An 18,735-nucleotide genomic window follows, 5' to 3' on the forward strand; every position below is an offset into this window, starting at 1 on the left:
TCAACTCATCATTCAGAATCCCTTCAAAGGCCATAAAACCTTCCTCCTTTCAAAGGCCGTAAAACATATTCATATATGTTTTCACCTACCCTCTTAAGTGAAACTCTCCCTTATCTATATTCCCATAACACATTATATTGAATGCATTTCTGTTCTGAAATTCATCAAATGAGATATATTGTACTATGATTATTTGTTTATACATCTGTGTCTCTGTCCTTCCTTCTATCAATAGTCAATGACTTACCTCTTTTTTATTTTTTTTGAGATGGAGTCGCCCTCTGTTACCCAGGCTGGAGTGCAGTGGTGCAATCTCAGCTCACTGCAATCTCTGCCTCCCGGGTTCAAGCAATTCTTCTGTCTCAGCCTCCCAAGTAGCCAGGATTATAGGCATGCACCACCACGCCTGGCTAATTTTTGTATTTTTAGTAGAGACGGGGTTTCACCATGATGGCCCTGTTGGTCTTGAACTTCTGACCTCAAGTGATCTGCACGCCTCGGCCTCCCAAAGTGCTGGGATTACAGGCATAAGCAACCATGCCCGGCCAATGACCTACCTCTTTTATTATTTCTACAATTCTAGTGTCTTTAGAACCTGGTACGTAATAGATTTTTTTTTTTTTTTTTGAGACAGAGCCTCCCTCTGTCGCCCAGGCTGGAGTGCAGTGGTGCAATCTCCAGTAACTGCAGCCTCCATCTCCTGGGTTCCAGTGATTCTCCTGCCTCAGCCTCCCGGGTAGCTGATATTACAGGCACGCACCACCCTGCCTGGCTAATTTTTTTGTATTTTTAGTACAGACGGGGTTTCACCATGCAGGCCAGCCTGGTCTTGAACTCCTGACCTCAGGTGATCTGCCTGCCTCAGCCTCCCAAAGTGCTACGATTATAGGGTTGAGCCACTATGCCAGCATAAGAGATGTTTATTAAGTGTTAATCTCTAAGAAAGTGGGGCTCCCTCCATTTTTATATATTTTAGGATACTTTTAGTGTCTCTTAGGAAAAAATATTTGAGGCAACATTGAACTATTTTTGACTGTTTTCACTGTTCTTTGTGTTCCCTTGCATATCTTTCTACCTGCTTTATGATGGACAATTTGACACTGTGGCAGTGCCTCCTCTCCAGTCAACTGCCAGTGGGACTCCTATACCCCTTGGTCAGAATGCAACGGCTGTACCAAGACTCAGGTAGGACCATGCAAAATTTAGTATTTGATTATTTATTGCAGAAATACTTAGGCATGGCCAAAATGGTATTAACTTTTGAATGTTCATAAATAGTGTCAATGTTTTTTGAAAACTATGTTAGTAATTTTGAGGGGAGAAAAGTATGACTTGTTTAATAATTAATATTGTAATAAAGTAACTTGTAATATTGTAATAAAGTAACTTGAATGTTCATTTTTCTGGATCTTATCTTGGAGCTAGAGATGTATATAGGCTAAAAGTTCAAGGCAATTTACTAACTCTTTAACTATGAGAGAAATAGGAATAACATAGAATGAAATTTTTAGATAATTTAAAATGTTTTATATTCACTGAGTTCAACTTTTCTTCTCATCTCAAACAAATAGCAAAATGGCTGCTTGATTTTATTTCACAAATAGCGAACAACCATGAAAAAAAAATGTTTCAAAATGTCTTAAAGTTTAATTGCTAAGTAATACAAAAACAATGTTGGACTTAATCTGGATATTATAAAAAGCTTCTAAAAATGTTTGTATTCCTTATTATAAAATGTTCATTGGAGAAAATACAGAAAGTTATAAAGAAATAAAGCATTATTCACAATTCTGCCTTTTTCTTTTTTTTTGAGTCGGAGTCTCCCTCTGTCGCCAGGCTGGAGTGCAGTGGCACGATCTCGGCTCACTGTAACCTCCGCCTCCCTGGTTCAAGTGATTCTCCTGCCTCAGCCTCCCAAGTAGCTGGGACTACAGGCATGTGCCACTACACCCAGCATGTGCCACTACACCCAGCTAATTTTTTGTATTTTTAGTAGAGATGGGGTTTCACCATCTTGGCCAGGATGGTCTCAATCTCTTGACCTCGTGATCTGCCCACTTCGGCCTCCCAAAGTGCTGGGAGTACATACAGGTGTGAGCCACTGCACCTGGCCAATTCTACTATTTAGAAGAAACAAATTGTATAACAGCATTTGGTATTTATTCCCTCAGCTCTGTCTACTTTTTCTCTGTGTGTGCTTATAATTTAAAAAAATGAGATTATCATAGTTTTGTATTCTATTTTAATCTAACATTATACTATCAGCAAAATAATTTATAACAGCAGTATTATATTCCATGATATGAATATAGCCTTCTTATTTTTCCACTTTTTTATTGTTTGATATTTAAGTTGTTTCCATTTCTGTTATAAAGAAAACTTTAATAAACATTTTTGAATGCAGATATCTGTCCTATTTTCCCATAATTTTCTGAGGATAATCCTAGAAATAAAATGTTTGTCTTAAAGTTTCTGAACATTTCAAGAGTTAAATATTCTAGAAATAGCCCAGTTTGGGTAAAAATATATATTTAAAAATCACTTTTAATTATTAACATAACAGAATCATACCATAGAAGATAATTATTATTTTGAAGCATCATCATTAAGGTCAGGTATTTATTTAGTACCTACATGAGTAGTATTTTCAAAACAAATTACACAAATAGAGAATTTGGTTCTAGCAAGTATAATAAATAACAGCTCTGATTACAGGCAAACAGGTACATGAATAACAAGCAAAGGTCAAAGAAACATCAAACACGTTAAATATTTTTATCATTTAAAAAGAAGAAAGAACACTAAATAGAAGCAGAGAGATAGAGGGTGTTTTTTATACAAGCAATTTTTTTCTTTGAGTGAAGGTCATTATGCAATGGATACATCCTAGATTATAAAAACAAAATTTTCATTCAGAAAGAGACAAGTGAAAATGAGAAAGGGGTTGTAGGGTCAGACTTTGACAAGTGAGAATGAGACCGTGGAGAATGGCTGCCATCAAGGGCTCCCTGGTAATATGGAGAAGAAAAACACTTTCTTATGCAAACAACACCATCTGGGCTCTGGAACTTCACAAAAGGACACTGTTAAGTCACACATGAGCGGCATCTTCATCACTTACAAAGGGACTAAAAATGGTATCAAGAAACCTTACCGAGTTCCATTCCCCGCTCGTATTCCTCTGTGGCTCCTTTGCTTAAACACAATGAAAGGCACCAGAGCCATGCTCGGGCTGGTACGTACCTGCTCAGAGTTCAAATTAAGCTACTGTGACCCCTCATGCCAAGGAATTCCCACTTCTAACCCAATTTAGGATGGATGAATAAGTTCGACATTGATATGTACAGCAACTCTTCCCTGTTGATCTTCACTCAAGGTTTAAATCCTCAGGACGCTCAGTTTTGGTTCCGTTTTGTTTTGTTTTGTTTTTTAATGGAGAAGAGGTGAGTACAGGAAGAGGCCTGGAAGATGCTCACTGATTGCCAGGGGTAGATCTTTGTGTTTAAATTTTCGATACATGTCTTCGTAGTGAATGAGGATTAAATAAAGTTTAGTATGAATTAGTTGTAAGTTTCTCATTTAGTTTGATAATTTCTTCAGTTTTCCTGTATTATTTTCCCTCAAGAAGTTTGTATTTTACATATTCCTTTGTAGATGTAGCTTCACCTTTGGATTACTTAGGCTTCTGTTCTGTAAATTTGACTTCTGTATTCATGTATTTCTCTCTGAATTGTTTTTGCTTGCCTTTCTTCCTGAAGAAGGCTTACAGTTTAGCTGAAAGTAATCGCCATCACTCTTCTGAAGGTTTCCCTAACTCTGCTTCATCTTAACCCCTTTCCCAGTACCTTATCCTCTCTTCAGAAAAAGTCATTTCACTTTCTCTAATGAGCTCTTGGAACACAGATTTGGTAAATATATTAATCATTCTATGCTCTAATCTATTTGCTTATGTGTTTACCCTCTAAGCTTTACTCAGGTTACTTTTTTTTATCTTTCCTTTTCTTCTGTTTTTTTTTTTTTTTTTTTGAGACAGTGTCTCACTTTATTGCCCAGGCTGGAGTGCAGTGGCATGATCTCAGCTCACTGCAATCAGGTTACTTTCTTAAAGATTCACTAACATCTGTTTTTTTTTTTTTTTTTTTTTTTGCATTTAATCCTGAAAGTCAATATATGCCTGGGATCTCTCTATAAATAATAGCCGAAATGTTGCTTAACTCAAGGACAAGTAGGTCTGTGGATTCATTGATTTTGAGGTTTTATTTCTGTAGAACACCAGAACAATTTTCCAGATGTTGTTTTTCTAATTGTATTACTTTCTCTCAGATTTTATTACTCAGATAAAGGAAACTAGAGATTTCTTTGAAAACAAACAACTAAACAAACAAACCACTGCCTGCTTTGTGTTTAGACTCGCAGGCGGTCAGTTGCTGTGTATGGGCAGTATGGGGGCCAACCTTGTGTTGGAAATGCTTTTGAAACACAGTCCTGTGAACCTACAAGAGGATGTCCAACAGAGGAGGGATGTGGAGAGCGTTTCAGGTGCTTTTCAGGTAATTTGTTTTCCATAGGCTCAGCATGCAGATTGTAAATTCAAATGTTATTTGGTGAACTTGCTCATTATATATTTGTTAAATTTTACTGAATTTATATTGGCCTAAAGTTAATTCCACCAAATATCATCGGGATTTTTGTTGGTATGTTAATCACACACTCAGCTATCATTTTTTCAAATGCAAGGGGATGCATCTGATAATAAACATAGGAATGCTCTTTGTCCCTTTGAATGGAACTCTGGTTACTGACAGACCCAAATAGTTCTTGACAGTGTATTTTGAGTAAAGATGCAGTGAGTCTTGTACATATATTGAGATTAGACGAAAGCAATGTTACTGCCTAAATTATTATATCTACAAGAAAAGCAACCCTAATGAGCTGATTAAGGAGCAATACAGTTCTCTCCTATGCATGGGGTGATTGAAACATAGTTTTGGCATTGAATGTTATTTGACCAATACTCTATGTTGCATTTATGCAGTCAGATTAATGTAACAACATTTAGTAAACACTTATGATTCTTGTTTCAAATAGTGTTGAAAATTGTATACACAAGTGAAACACATGCCTCTTCTCTCACAAATATTAAAGTTTTATGGGCAGAATAGTACATAAATAATCCCTGTGTTAGAAGTGCTCCTCAGTGATACTTGTCGAATGCTTATTTTACTTTCAAAATCCAAATTAGATAACAACTCCTTCAGGAAGCCTGCCCTAAATCCCCAACTGATAGAAGTAGTTAACCAATCACTTCCATATGTTCCTTATGCATATTGTACCATCTGTCATTTGGATTATTCGTTGGCCTGAACGTCTCTCTTGGTGAACTGTGAACTCCTTGAAGACATGAATTATATTTCTTACATGTTGGCTTCTGGAGTCCCTGGTACATAATACGTTCTCAACAAATGTTTGCTGCATTGGATTGAGTGGCAGTATAGCAGGGTACATGTCCTATAAGGACAGCTGTGCACCAAACATCCTATGAGGACATAGAGGAAGAACATGCATCAGAGCCTGTGAGGCAGCGATGGCTTTCAAGAGGAGATAATGTCTAATTTGATTCTTGAAGGACAAGTAAGAGATAGGTAAAGAAAACCCTTCTAGGCAGAGATAACTAACTAAGTGCAAGATCATTGGAGATGACAGAAGGCTTGGCCTTTTATTCATGCAGGTAGTCTGGTATGACTAGGGTATAAGAAGCTAGTAGGAGAATGGCTGGAGATGATGCTGGGGAGATAGGCAGGAACCAGATCATCTGGTACTCTCCAGTGCTTCCTTGGTACTCTAGATTTATGGCTATCATAACAATTATGATCTATGTCTTTGTAGTATTTCCTATTAGATTGTAAAGTATATGAAAAGCTGGCAAAGGCCATTTTTATTCATATTTGTATCCCAGCCCCTATTGTGCTACAGAAATGTTGAATTTTAACCTTTTGATAAAATTGTCCAGCTCTTAAAGCTACAAATTTAAATTACCAAAAAAAAGCTCAACTTTGTCATCTTAGAATGACAGAAAAAAAGTGAAAGTTGAAGGGCAGGAAGTCAGTCTATTTTCCCAGTAGTTGGAATTATATAATTTAGACAAGTTGCTTGATGATTATGGGTGAGATCCTGAAATTCTGAATTCAGATCCTATTTTCAGTTTTGTGTCTAATTGAGTTAAGAAGCATTTCCATGTGCCACAAAATGGAGACAAAATACTCACTAGTCCTTTTGCAGACACTCTGAGGATTTATCTCCCATTTACATCGGCGTATCAGTGCAGTGTTGCAGGTGGCAGGAAAACCCTTTTTGGTCCTGGGTAGTGTTTCTCCTCTTCCCTCTTTTACATTTGCACGTGGATTTTTCTTGTGTTCAGGTCAATGCATCAGCAAATCGTTGGTTTGCAATGGGGATTCTGACTGTGATGAAGACAGTGCTGATGAAGACAGATGTGAGGACTCAGAAAGGAGACCTTCCTGTGATATTGATAAACCTCCTCCTAACATAGAACTTACTGGAAATGGGTAAGGTGCTGGGTAGCCTCCTAAGTACATCAGTGAATTGTAGTTTTAAATTTTATTTTATTTTATGGTTTGGTAAGTCTAAGAACAAGTCTCGTAATAGGCAAGAATCTTCATTGGCTCAGAGCTCTTTGCCACATCCTGAGACAGTATTTTTGTTCACACATGTATACCTGTAGACACATGTGGTGAGATGCAGAGTGACCCCTTGTCCTGGGATGGTCCTAGTTTTAGCACTGAAATTCTAATTCCAAGAAACCCCTCAGGCCCAGGGAAACCTGGACAGTTGGTCACTTCATGGGGGTTGGAAGAGAGGGAGAGGGAGAGAAAAAAGACTAATTCAATAATGTGGGGCTATTCAAGAGAATGAAGAGACAATAGAATGAGAACAGGATGAGAAGAGAGACAGAAGCAAGTGTGTTGTAATATCCAGGCTGAACAGCAATTGTCTAAACTAGCCAAGAAACTTCGTTTCCAAGTGAAGGTTGGAAAATACTGTGTTTACCTTATCAAAGAGAATTCTGAAGAATTTTTAAGGGTCATATGACTTGTTAAGGTTTCAAGACCTAAAAATAACCTATTTTAGAGTGAAAGAAGTAATTTTTCTGAAATATTTTAAAATTTATTAACAGAGAAATAGGGTAAAATTATTTGAAAGAGTACACCATTCAGCATGCTAAGAGGCAATTAGTTAAAATTTATTATAGAGAGCTCTCTTTCCTCAAGAGTAACCTTAATTGTATTGGTTTTATCTACAGATTCAATTCAAAACCAGCTGTTGCCATAGATACAAAAGAGCCATGTGTTTCCCAAATATGTTCTTAGACGGAAAGAATGTTGGATTTTCCAAGCCATTAGTTTTAGCGATTATACCAAGCAGGGGAAGCTGGATAATGTATGGTGTGCATTAGGATGCTGTGCTCTTCATTTGAGCTCTCTCAAAGAAATGTTTAACTGTAATGCATTTTAAGAATTTCTAGAGTTCTCTAATAAATTTTTTTCCCACCAAGTGCTATTTCTGGTTTTTAACGGCTTTTTATTTCCTCCTTCTCTTCCTCCTCCTTTTAACAGTTACAATGAACTCACTGGCCAGTTTAGGAACAGAGTCATCAATACCAAAAGTTTTGGTGGTCAATGTAGAAAGGTGTTTAGTGGGGATGGAAAACGTTTCTACAGGCTGAGTGGAAATGTCCTCTCCTATACATTCCAGGTACTTACGATGTTATTGATTTCTAATCTGGAATTGTCAGACAGCATTATTTATATGATATTGACTTTTAGGTATTTGTTGAGAATTTACTTATGGCCTAACGTGTGGTCAATTTTTATAAATGTTTTATGTTGACTTAAAAAGTATACACAGTGTTTTTGCTTTGGGGTACAGGGCAATGATACTTTTAACATGTGTCATTCAAGCTGACATATCCTTATACCTCATTTGCAACTTCATGTTCTATATGGGCCCAAGACCTTATTGTCTGTGCCAGTACAGGCATTAAAACTTAAGGCCCTGTCCATGACTGATAATGATAGTCTCCTGACACTGCTACAGTGTCAGCTCACTTAAAATGCTTTTATTTTAAAATAGTGAACTATTTCATATATACAAAAGAGTGTGGATAACATGTATGTGTAATTTGAAGAAAACTGCCCTTATATGCTCACCATATGCCTTAAGAAATAGAATATCGCCAGTGACTTAAAGGCTCCTCTATGTCCCTCTCTGATCACATCCCTCACACTCCTCAGGCAACCACTATCTTATATTTTGTATTAATTATCCTTGTTTTTTCTATAAATGCTTGTTCTTTATATGTCTTTGTCCCTAAATATAAATTTGTGATTTAATTTTGCCTATTTTTTCCATTTGTATAAATAGAATCATATCTATTCTTCTGTTACTTTTTTCACCAAAAGTTATGGATTTGAGATTTACTCATGCTGTTGCAGGTGGCATTTTTATTGGTGTTTCCAATTTTTTCTTATGAAAATGCCTTGAATATTCTTGTGCCTGAGTCCCATACAAATGAACTAGAGCTTCTCCAGGGCATACACCTGGAACTCAAATTGCTACCTCACAGGATACGTATGTACTAAATTTTACTAGGTAAAGTATCCAAAATGGCTTGATCATTTCATACCCCAGCAGTGGGGATGAGTGGCCTCCACTTCACATTCTTGCCAACATTCATATTGCTTAACTTTTTAATTTTGCTTATGATCTCAGATTTCCTCTGGCTCCAGGCTTCTGTTTCTCAAAAGCTATTTCTGTCATGCACACCTAAACTCACCCATGAGTAGGTTTTGATCAATGCAAAACGTACTCATGCAAAACAGTTACGGCTTTAGGAAACTTTATGGAAGATTTAGAAGGAAGATAGAAGGGAGATTTTCTGTTGCAGTAATGCAAACATGTTGAAGCAATAGCAGTTGGCATCTTCTATCTTAAAACATTCTTCCACAGCCTCAACACAATGAAATTTCTGGTCTCATCGGGTGTTAGCTTCTTTCTTGCTCTTGTCTTTCAAGATCCCCTCTCTCACTCCTTTTCCTCCCTTTGTCCCCAAACTCCAAAAATGTCTAATTCAGCTTTTAATATTGATTACTTCTAAATTTGTAAACCCAAACTACTGAAATGTTCAGACAAAGGGGCCTTTTGCTTACCCGAATTAACCTTCTCCAGAAAGCAGCTTTGATTACAAATAGCAAACATACCATCTTCCAATTTACCATAGAATAAGTTAGTTGCATTTAAGAGTTATTGAGTAATATAAATGAGAAGTAAAACAGATCTGAAAAATAATTGTAGCTACCAGTTTTTGAATACCTACTGTGGCATCTACACTATTTTAGGTGATTAGCATAGGTTTAATTCTCACAGCAGCTTTGGAAAGTAAGCAATATTTTACTATTTTATATATGTAGAAATTGAGGCTCAAGAGGACTTCAGCTGACATACTCAAAGTCACCAAATTAAAAAGTAGTAGAGCTTAGATCTGGTCTGTCAGATTTCACAGCCTTTTATTTTTCCATTATATTTTACTCTCCCCATGTGTTTCATTTAATTTGTTTTTCAATTCTAAATTCAACATGACGAATAACATGTATTACAATTTAACCTTTGGCCAGAAAGGAGAATGTAAGATAGGCATATATAGATAATTTTTTTCTCTCTCTATACCTTAGAGAATGTGTTTCTAATTCTTTCATAATTATAATGTGGAGACTTACATGTATATTTTTGAAAGGGTCAAATTTAGAAAGTTACAGAGCAGAGAAAATAATAAGAAAGAGCGTTTCTGACTTCGTTGGAAGGTAGACAGGCAGGAAGTCTGCATTTCTGAAGAAGAGGGATAATTTATTAACAACGTGATCCTGGCATTCATTTTCCACAGCAGGGCTTGGTCTTTAGATTGACATCTGAAATGCCTTCCCCATCACCGAATGTGAAGGTGTTTGTCAGAGTAGAGGGAAATTATAGCCTGCTATAGAATGAGGAACAGAGATGTTTTGAGGAGCCAGTCTGAGGGAAGTGAAGTGGAAGCAACAGGCAGTGAGTCAGCCATGCAAATGCTAAACCCAGGTGTGGACGCAGAGGTGGTGAATGTCCTCCATGGTTCAAATAAATTCATCTCGGGCCCACTGGGTATTCAGCTTTCTTTGAAGTGGAAAGTGACTTTTGGCTTATTGGAACATAAATATTAGTAATAAACATAAAACAGAATTGGCCAGTCTCTCTTATAATCCCTGTTTCGGTTTCTAGCATCATGGTTTATCCAGGGCAAACCCAATTTCTTGTCGAGTAAGCTACTTAACTTTGATGCTGTGCACATTCTCTGTCTACTTATACTTTTTATGTGACAAGGAAGGCATTTGTGGCTTGGGAAGGTGCCCCTCTGCCTTGTTCAGCCTGAGAGATGGCAGAGGACTATTGCGTTTATTCTCAGTGTGTGATGAATTGCAGAAGGGAATGAATTATGATCAAGGTGGAAAAACTTCATGGCTTCTTCTGTGTTTGGTCTTGAATATACTTCATTATATATTTTGAAGAGAAATCCTAAATGCATATCAAATGAAAAACAAAAACAAATTCTAAAGGCAATTTTAATGAATGCTACATTATCTAAGCCTTTGCTTCCTCTGTTGGTATGAGGACTAGATACCTGAGATTTCTAAATCTACCTTGTTAGCTAGGAATAATTTAAATGATGGTTAAAAATATCTCACATATAAGAACCCTTTATATACTAAGCACTGTTCCAAGAGCTTTACATGGATCTATTTTCCTTATAATAACCTAAGGAGGTAGGTACTGGCATCTCATTTTACAAATGAGAAAACAGAGGCAAAAAAGCTAAATAGCTTATCCACAGCATAGAAGATGACAAAGGTGGGATTTGAACTTTAGAAGTCTGGCTCCAAACCCCGTCGTAGCAGACACTATACTTACAAGCATTTTATATAGTATATATGTATGTATATACAGTGAATATCTCTATATCCATATGTATATCGTGTCTCATTCTATATGTGGGTGGGAGTGGGAGAGAGAGAGAAAATGGAAAAACAAGAGTGCAAGAGGAACACTTCTTTTTTTTTTTTTTTTTTGAGAGGGAGTCTCATTCACCCATTTGCCCAGGCTGGAGTGCAGTCGTGTGATCTTGGCTCACTGCAACCTCTGCCTCTTGTGTTCAAGTGATTCTCATGCCTCAGCCTTCCAAGTAGCTGGGACTACAGGCGTGTACCACCATGCCTGGCTAATTTTTGTATTTTTAGTAGATACAGGGTTTCACCACGTCTGTCAGGCTGGTCTCGAACTCCTGTCCTCAAGTGATCCACCCGTCTCGGCCTCCCAAAGTGCTGGGATTACAAGCGTGAGCCACTGACCCTGGCCTGAGGAGCACTTTTGAATAACTGAATGAAGTTCAAACTGGCTGGATTACAGAGTGAAGTGTGAAGAGTTGTAAGAAATGAGGTTATGAGTGATTGGGAAAGTAAATAAAAAAGACTTTTTTTCTGGTTAGTTAAGGAGTTTGGATTAAAAAAAGAGTCGTTAGAGAGTTTAAGAAGGGTTGCTACTCTTATGAACGGTGGAGAATAGATTGGAGGGTGGCCAACTGGGGGAAAGAGTCTTGGTTAGAAAACTGTTGTAATAATCCCTGAGGGACGTAATAGTGGCCTGAGAAAACTTGGTGAGCGGCTGAATGCGGGGTATGATGGAGAGCGAGCAGTCTGGGATATGAATGGGTTTCTGACTTGGACCATTGGCCAGATGAAAATACAACCCTCTGAGATGGGTAAAGACCCATTTGCCGGGAGAAGACAAATCCAGTTTAGGTATCTGAAGTATGTCCAAGTGCTCAGGAGAAAGTGTTTGAGCTGGAAATATACATTTGGTGATTATTAGTATAGGAATGGTAATTGAAGCCACAGAGTAGAGAACACTGTTCCTCTTGGAATTAGCATAAAGGAGTAATAGAAGGAGATGCGTAAAGGAGTCTTAGAAGGAACAGCCAGAGAGAAAAAAAGAAAACTAGAAAGCCAAGAGAAGAGAATATTTCCAGTAGGAGAGAGTGGTCAACAGTGCCGAATGATGTTGAGAGAAGTGTTCACTGTCTGGTGAAATAAGGAAGGTGCCGGCAGCATTGCTGAAAGTCAGACCATTGTAGGCGGAAGAGTGAAAAGGAGGTGAGGAATTTAAGATAATTAATTATAGTCGACTCATTTAAGGTGGTGAGATGGGAAAGTAGGAAAGAAGGAATATATAGTAACAGGTAAAGCCTTTCTTATTTTAGTTGGTTGTGTTAGAACATGTATGTTTTGATAGAAAGGAGCCAGTAGAGCAAGAAAAATGGAAGCTGTAGGAGAGGGAACAATCAATCCATCTAATCCACCCTTTGAAGAGGTCAGAGAGAATGCGATACAGAGAAGAGAGAGAAAATTTATCCTAAGACAAGGGGAGGGACACCTATGGAGAAAAAAGAAGGAAAGAAAAGTTAATAAGTTTGTAGATTTGTTAGCTAGCAGTTTAAGAGGTCTCTGAAGATGGGAGTTTTTGTAAAGAAAGAGGTAAGATCATCTTCTGAGAGTGAAGGAAGTGTGGCTGTAGGAAGTGTGGCTGAAGGAGAGTAGCTGTAGAATCGAGGAATTGAATTTTGAAAAATTTTCAAAACTTTGCAGAATTTAAAAATAGGTACTGTAAAGAATGGGAGAAGGAGAGAACTGACTAGAGAAATAAAGTATTGTTGGATGGCTTTGAGGATTCTACTGAAGTTGAAAAGCACGAATGGATTTGTAGTGGCATCAGTCTGTACAGTTGTGCGATTTTCTTTCCTTTTTTTTTTTTTTTTTTTTGAGACAGAGTCTTGCTATGTCACCAGGCTGGAGTGCAGTGGCGCGATCTCGTCTCCCTGCAACCTCTGCCTCCTGGGTTCAAGCGATTCTCTTGCTTCAGCCTCCCGAGTAGCTGGGATTACAGGCACGTACCACCATGCCCAGCTAATTTTTGTATTTTTAGTAGAGATGGGGTTTCATCATGTTGGCCAGGATGGTTTCCATCTCCTGACCTTGTGACCCGCCTGCCTCAGCCTCCCAAAGTGCTGGGATTACAGGCATGAGCCGCCGCGCCCAGCCAGTTGTGCAATTTTCTGGAGTAGTGCTAAGCGGCCTGGCCTAGCAAGCCCGGGCTGGGTTTTTTGCCAGGAAAACATGATAGCAGGTCACCTAGGCAAGGAAGTTAAATCCATTGGCAAGAGAATGGTTGAAGTCATGAGCCAAGAAGCCTCAACTGAAACAGGAAGGAAGTGAAAAAACTGAAAGTATTGATAGGGAGAAAGAGGGAGAATAAGTGGAAGAACATGTTTCTGTAATGTTAAATAATAGATGTGGCAATAATAAAATGAGAGTTAAAAGAATAAGAGATGTTAGAATATAGGATGGTTGAATTTGGGATTTCAGAGGAAGAATCAGTCTTGGAGAATCCAGGATCTAAGCTGGAAGAAGGAAGGTATTAATTAAAGAAAATTTAATAAGACCACACCACTTTGAGAAAGATATTCCTGCAGCTATGTGTAGGTAGATAGGAGTGAGAAGATGCTGAACTAAAGCAGCTGAGAGGCTTATTTGTATTTGAATTGTGGATATAAAGACAGGGGGAAATAGGCTAATTTTTTTTTTTTGCATTGAAAGGGATGTGTATAACTTTTCTTTCTCCAAAGAGATAATAAACTAAATATTTTTTAAATCAATAATATATATGTATGTGTATATATGTATATACATATGTGTGTGTGTGTATATATATACACATATGTATATATACGTATATATGTATATATACGTATATGTATATATACATATATACATATATATACATATATACTATATATACATATATACATATACACACACACACACACACACACATATATATTGTCCCAACCCAAGCTGAATTTTTGCATCTGACTTTTAAACAAACCAATTTCATAATGTAATGGAAATAATGCTCTAATAAAAGATTTGCTTAAATCCATCTTCTTATTTTTCTTATCTTTTTAGCATGCATATCTAATACTCAATGGGGATAGTGATAACAGTCATATTGTATTTTCTGGCATTTTGGTATATTTCTTTCTTGTATTTTTTGACTGGGCATATACTTGCATGATTGTAGTTAATAGCATTTTCACACTTATACCTGTCTTCTTATTTAATGTGACAACATGAATATTTTGCTTTCACAAGCATCATTTAGTATGACTGTGTAATATTGTCATTTTCTTTCCTTTTAGTTTTCAAAAAAGTATATGATTTCCATCAGTTCAATTTTCTCTGTCCTTATGCTTGGATCTCAAACGCAGATGTGTATGTATATATAATAAAAACACAAATGCTTGTGGAAGGAGAATTCCCAATTTGAATATTTATATAGAACAAACACAGTGAGAGGGAGTCTTCTTGCCTGATTTGTTTTATTCCCACAGGGACTGACATTTTTAGCAAATTAGTTGTCTATAATTTTAACAAATCAAGAGGTTTTTACATGAAGAGTCAGATTTATCCCTTGGAAAAAATCAGACAATTTGTCAATACCAGAACCTGTAGTTATATCTAGTGACTGTCTAGTGGATTTGAGTGTTGTGTGTCCCTTTTAGACAGGGTATGTGTTCACTTTTTCATCACCATGCTGTCCACTGGAGGTTTCCAACATTGATATTACTTGCCAGTTCCCTGTGGGCATTTCATTTTGACACTTGATCTAAAGTAAAATAAAGGATAAATGAATGATTGTCTCTTCAATAAAAGCTGAAGCTGCCACTCCTCATTTAGCTACATGTGACTAACCTATTGTCTACTTTAAAATTCTTTTGGGGTGACCCTTTCTTCTATCTAGCAAAGAAAAAAATGCAATTTTAGCATTTATCCAAGTGAAACAGAATTAGAAAATTCAATCCACTATTGGATCACATAGAACATTCCAAAAGAAAGTCCAAAAGAGCTAATTGTTTCATATCACCTATTTGCATCTCTGTTCCCCTTTATTAGATGAAAAATCAAGAACCAAGTTCTTTCTAGTTCTCTGTCAGTGTAGCTTTTGTTAATTTGCTCACTTCTGGGCCAAATGCTGACATTAAAGGAACATAGAAGTTGTTTGTACCTAAATGCATTTTGTGAATCACTTGGGATTGCCATTGTTGGTACCATGTGTCCTGCTTAATAAAAAATAATCATAGAATGAACTCTTTCCTTATAATCATACAGGCCTGGTCTTAATGAGAGTCACAGTTGCTTTGTGCCAATGAAGAGCTTTTCTCTTTGGGAAGATTGCATGAAGAAAGTATGCATGATAAAAGATCCATGACAAAAGTATCTTGGGTATCTCCAAGCATTAATTTAGTCATAGCAAAATTTTTCATTTTCTTTGTAGGTGAAAATAAATAATGATTTTAATTATGAATTTTACAATAGTACTTGGTCTTATGTAAAACATACATCAACAGAACATACATCATCTAGTCGGAAGCGCTCCTTTTTTAGATCTTCATCATCTTCTTCACGCAGTTATACTTCACATACCAATGAAATCCATAAAGGAAAGGTTAGTATAAAATATCAGTTAACTTTTCCATGTTTTACTCTTTTTAAGTATTGCTCACATTAATAAACTTGTATTTATCAAAAGGATCAGCTTTCATATTAAAATTAGTAATAGTAATAGTATTTCCTTTAAGAGTCAATGCAATGTCTTTCTCTAAAAGGTACAATATTGTCTCATTAAATCTCTTTGATAATATATTTATTTATAGCGGCCAGGCACAGTGGTTCAAGCCTATAATCCCAGGACTTTGGGAGGCCAAGGTGAGTGGATTTCTTGAGCTTGAGCTCAGGAATTTGGGACCAGCTTGGGCAACATAGCAAGACCCTGTCTCTATAAAAATACAAAAATTAGCTGAGCATGGTTGTGCATGCCTGTAGTCCCAGCTACTTAGGAGGCTGAGGTGGAAGGATCACTTGAGCCTTGGAAGGAGGGGATGCAGTGAGCCATTATCACGTCACTGCACTTCAGCCTGGGCAACAGAGACCCTGTCTCAAAAAAAAATACATATATATATATGTATATTTAGTTATAGTTTTAAACTTCTCATTAAAAATATTTGCTTTTATTTGAAGATGTTTACAAAGCCCTTATAACCTTGAAATCTTCTATTTTAAATGATTTTAAATTTCTTGAATTTGTGATTACTGGTGATACTATTTTAAGTGTCATATACAATTTTAAAAAATCTAATTAATGCTTATATATGCTTCTTAAATGCAAATGCTAGAGGCTTTTTAGAAGGTGCATGAAGAAAAAATACTTTAAAAACACTTTATTACTTTTGAGATACCAACATTTTTATCTAAGGAAGTTAAAAGATTTATTTTTAAATACTTCATTGTTTTGAAATACGAAAACTTTCCTCTTGAGAAACCTGAACAGTAGAGATGGATTGTACTAATTGATATACAGTTATGGCTGAATAATTTTTTTAGGCTAATTATTATTCACAATCTGCACATTTTATCACATTCTTAAAGTTAGTAACTTGATTAATAAATCACTTAGGAAAATATAAGGAATATTGATTTTATTTGTTTTATGACTAACAAACTGACTATGGAGATATGAGTTGTAAAAACATTTATTGTCTCCACATTATATATATATATATATTTTTGGTGGATTTTTATTTATTGTTGTTGTAATTTTATTGACTAAAATCCATGCTAAGAGTTCCCATTTTACAGTTTTTCCTAGTTTGTGTCCTTATGCGGAGAAATTTTTTTTTGTTTTTTGTTTTTTAACTAATTAATTAATTTATTTATTATTATTATACTTTAGGTTTTATGGTACATGTGCGCAATGGTCTCCACATTATATTGTTCACATAGTGGGGATTTGGCAAAGGTAGACCAGTGTTCTGTCTTGGATGTCATTAGAAGATGCTTAGGAAGTGTTTAAAAGACCTCATTATAAAGTAGCTTCACCTACAAATACCCTAGCATGGGAGATAAATGATACCTACAAGTCATTGTCAAGATATGGACCATAGGGACACATTATTTTATATACTTATATTTATCAGTTGATGGATTAATTCTCTTTTTCTAGTTGAAGATGGCATAGCAACTTGGTCTTGGGGTTTTGGAGTTTATATAAGAAATTATCATATAATTTCTTCACCTGTAATCTCAGCACTTTGGGAGGCTGAGGCAAGCAGACCACTTGAGGTCAGAAGTTCAAGACCAGCCTGGCCAACATAATGTAACCCTACCTCTACTAAAAATACAAAAATTATGCGGGCATGGTGGCGCATGCCTGTAATCCCAGCTACTCAAGTGGCTGAGGCAGGACAAAGCTGAATTTTCCTGAATTAATCCTGAACCCTGAATTAATGCTTTGTTGATTTCATATTAAGAGAAGGGTCCTCACTATCTGTCCAGATGTGGGAGGGGATGGTGGCTTAACATAGCATTACTCAGATTTTTTTTTTTTTTTGATATGGGTTCTCACTCTGTTACCCAGGCTGGAGTGCAGTGGTGTGATCACGGCTCACTTCAATCACTGCCTCCTGGGTTCAAGTGATTCTTCTACCTCAGCCACTTGAGTAGCTGGGATTACAGGCATGTACCACCATGGCAGGATAATTTTTGTATTTTTAGTAGAGACAGGGTTTCATCATGTTGGCCAGGCTGGTCTCAAGTGCTCTGCCTGCCTCAGCCTCCCAAAGTGCTGAGATTATAGGAGTGAACCACTTTGCCTGGCCATTACTCAGGTATTATTACTATTTGAGACTTCAAATATTCCTGATTGCATCCAGTAAGTGGGCCCATAGGAGTGCTCATCATACGTCTAAAATAAAAATTCATGTAGTCTTGGTTGATTGGAGATGAGAATTGATGAAGGTATTGAACAGAGAACTATTTCCATTGCCTTTTTATCTTCCACCGAAAATCCTTGTACTCTTTCTTCTTTCCATAGAGTTACCAACTGCTAGTTGTTGAGAACACTGTTGAAGTGGCTCAGTTCATTAATAACAATCCAGAATTTTTACAACTTGCTGAGCCATTCTGGAAGGAGCTTTCCCACCTCCCCTCTCTGTACGACTACAGTGCCTACCGAAGATTAATCGACCAGTACGGGACACATTATCTGCAATCTGGGTCGTTAGGAGGAGAATACAGAGTTCTATTTTATGTGGACTCAGAAAAATTAAAACAAAATGGTACAGTATTAAAAAATTTGCTATCTAAAAGCATTTCTGGGATTTTAATGGGGAAATAACATGTAGTTAATGTAAGATTTTGAGCTTTAAAATTTGACAAACAGGGATTTAAATTGCAAAGGAATCCAAAATTGCAAGAATTTATTATTCTCTACTTAAAATCTTATATGGTTTAAGAAAAGCCTATCTACTCTTTTGCATAGTACCTTGAGCTAAGTCATTATCATTATTGGCTATCTCTAGAAGGTATTGGCTGGGTTTTTAGAATGCTTTTTAAACTTTCCACTTTCTCAAGAAACACTAAACAGCATTTCTCAAGAAAAACTAAATGAGGAATTTAGTAATATTTCAGAAATCAAAATGTTTAAATAAGTATTTCATTTACCTTTGTTTTTTACCCTCACATT

At 36.6% G+C, this 18,735-nt stretch overlaps 1 protein-coding gene across 2 annotated transcripts in view; it reads left to right on the top strand.

Moving 5' to 3' along the window:
* The window catches only part of C7 (complement C7), a 73,818-nt gene that overhangs the window by 20,361 nt on the left and 34,722 nt on the right, over positions 1-18,735 (top strand). Inside the window, 6 exon segments of one of the 2 annotated variants that reach the window (NM_001132284.1) lie at positions 1,110-1,185; positions 4,409-4,550; positions 6,419-6,566; positions 7,635-7,773; positions 15,490-15,660; positions 18,085-18,328. In NM_001132284.1, coding sequence (NP_001125756.1) covers positions 1,110-1,185; positions 4,409-4,550; positions 6,419-6,566; positions 7,635-7,773; positions 15,490-15,660; positions 18,085-18,328 — 920 coding nt within the window. 2 annotated transcript variants of the gene reach the window in all.

The sequence above is a fragment of the Pongo abelii genome, chromosome 4 (genome assembly GCF_028885655.2).
Source record: "Pongo abelii isolate AG06213 chromosome 4, NHGRI_mPonAbe1-v2.0_pri, whole genome shotgun sequence".
Classification (NCBI taxonomy): domain Eukaryota; kingdom Metazoa; phylum Chordata; class Mammalia; order Primates; family Hominidae; genus Pongo; species Pongo abelii.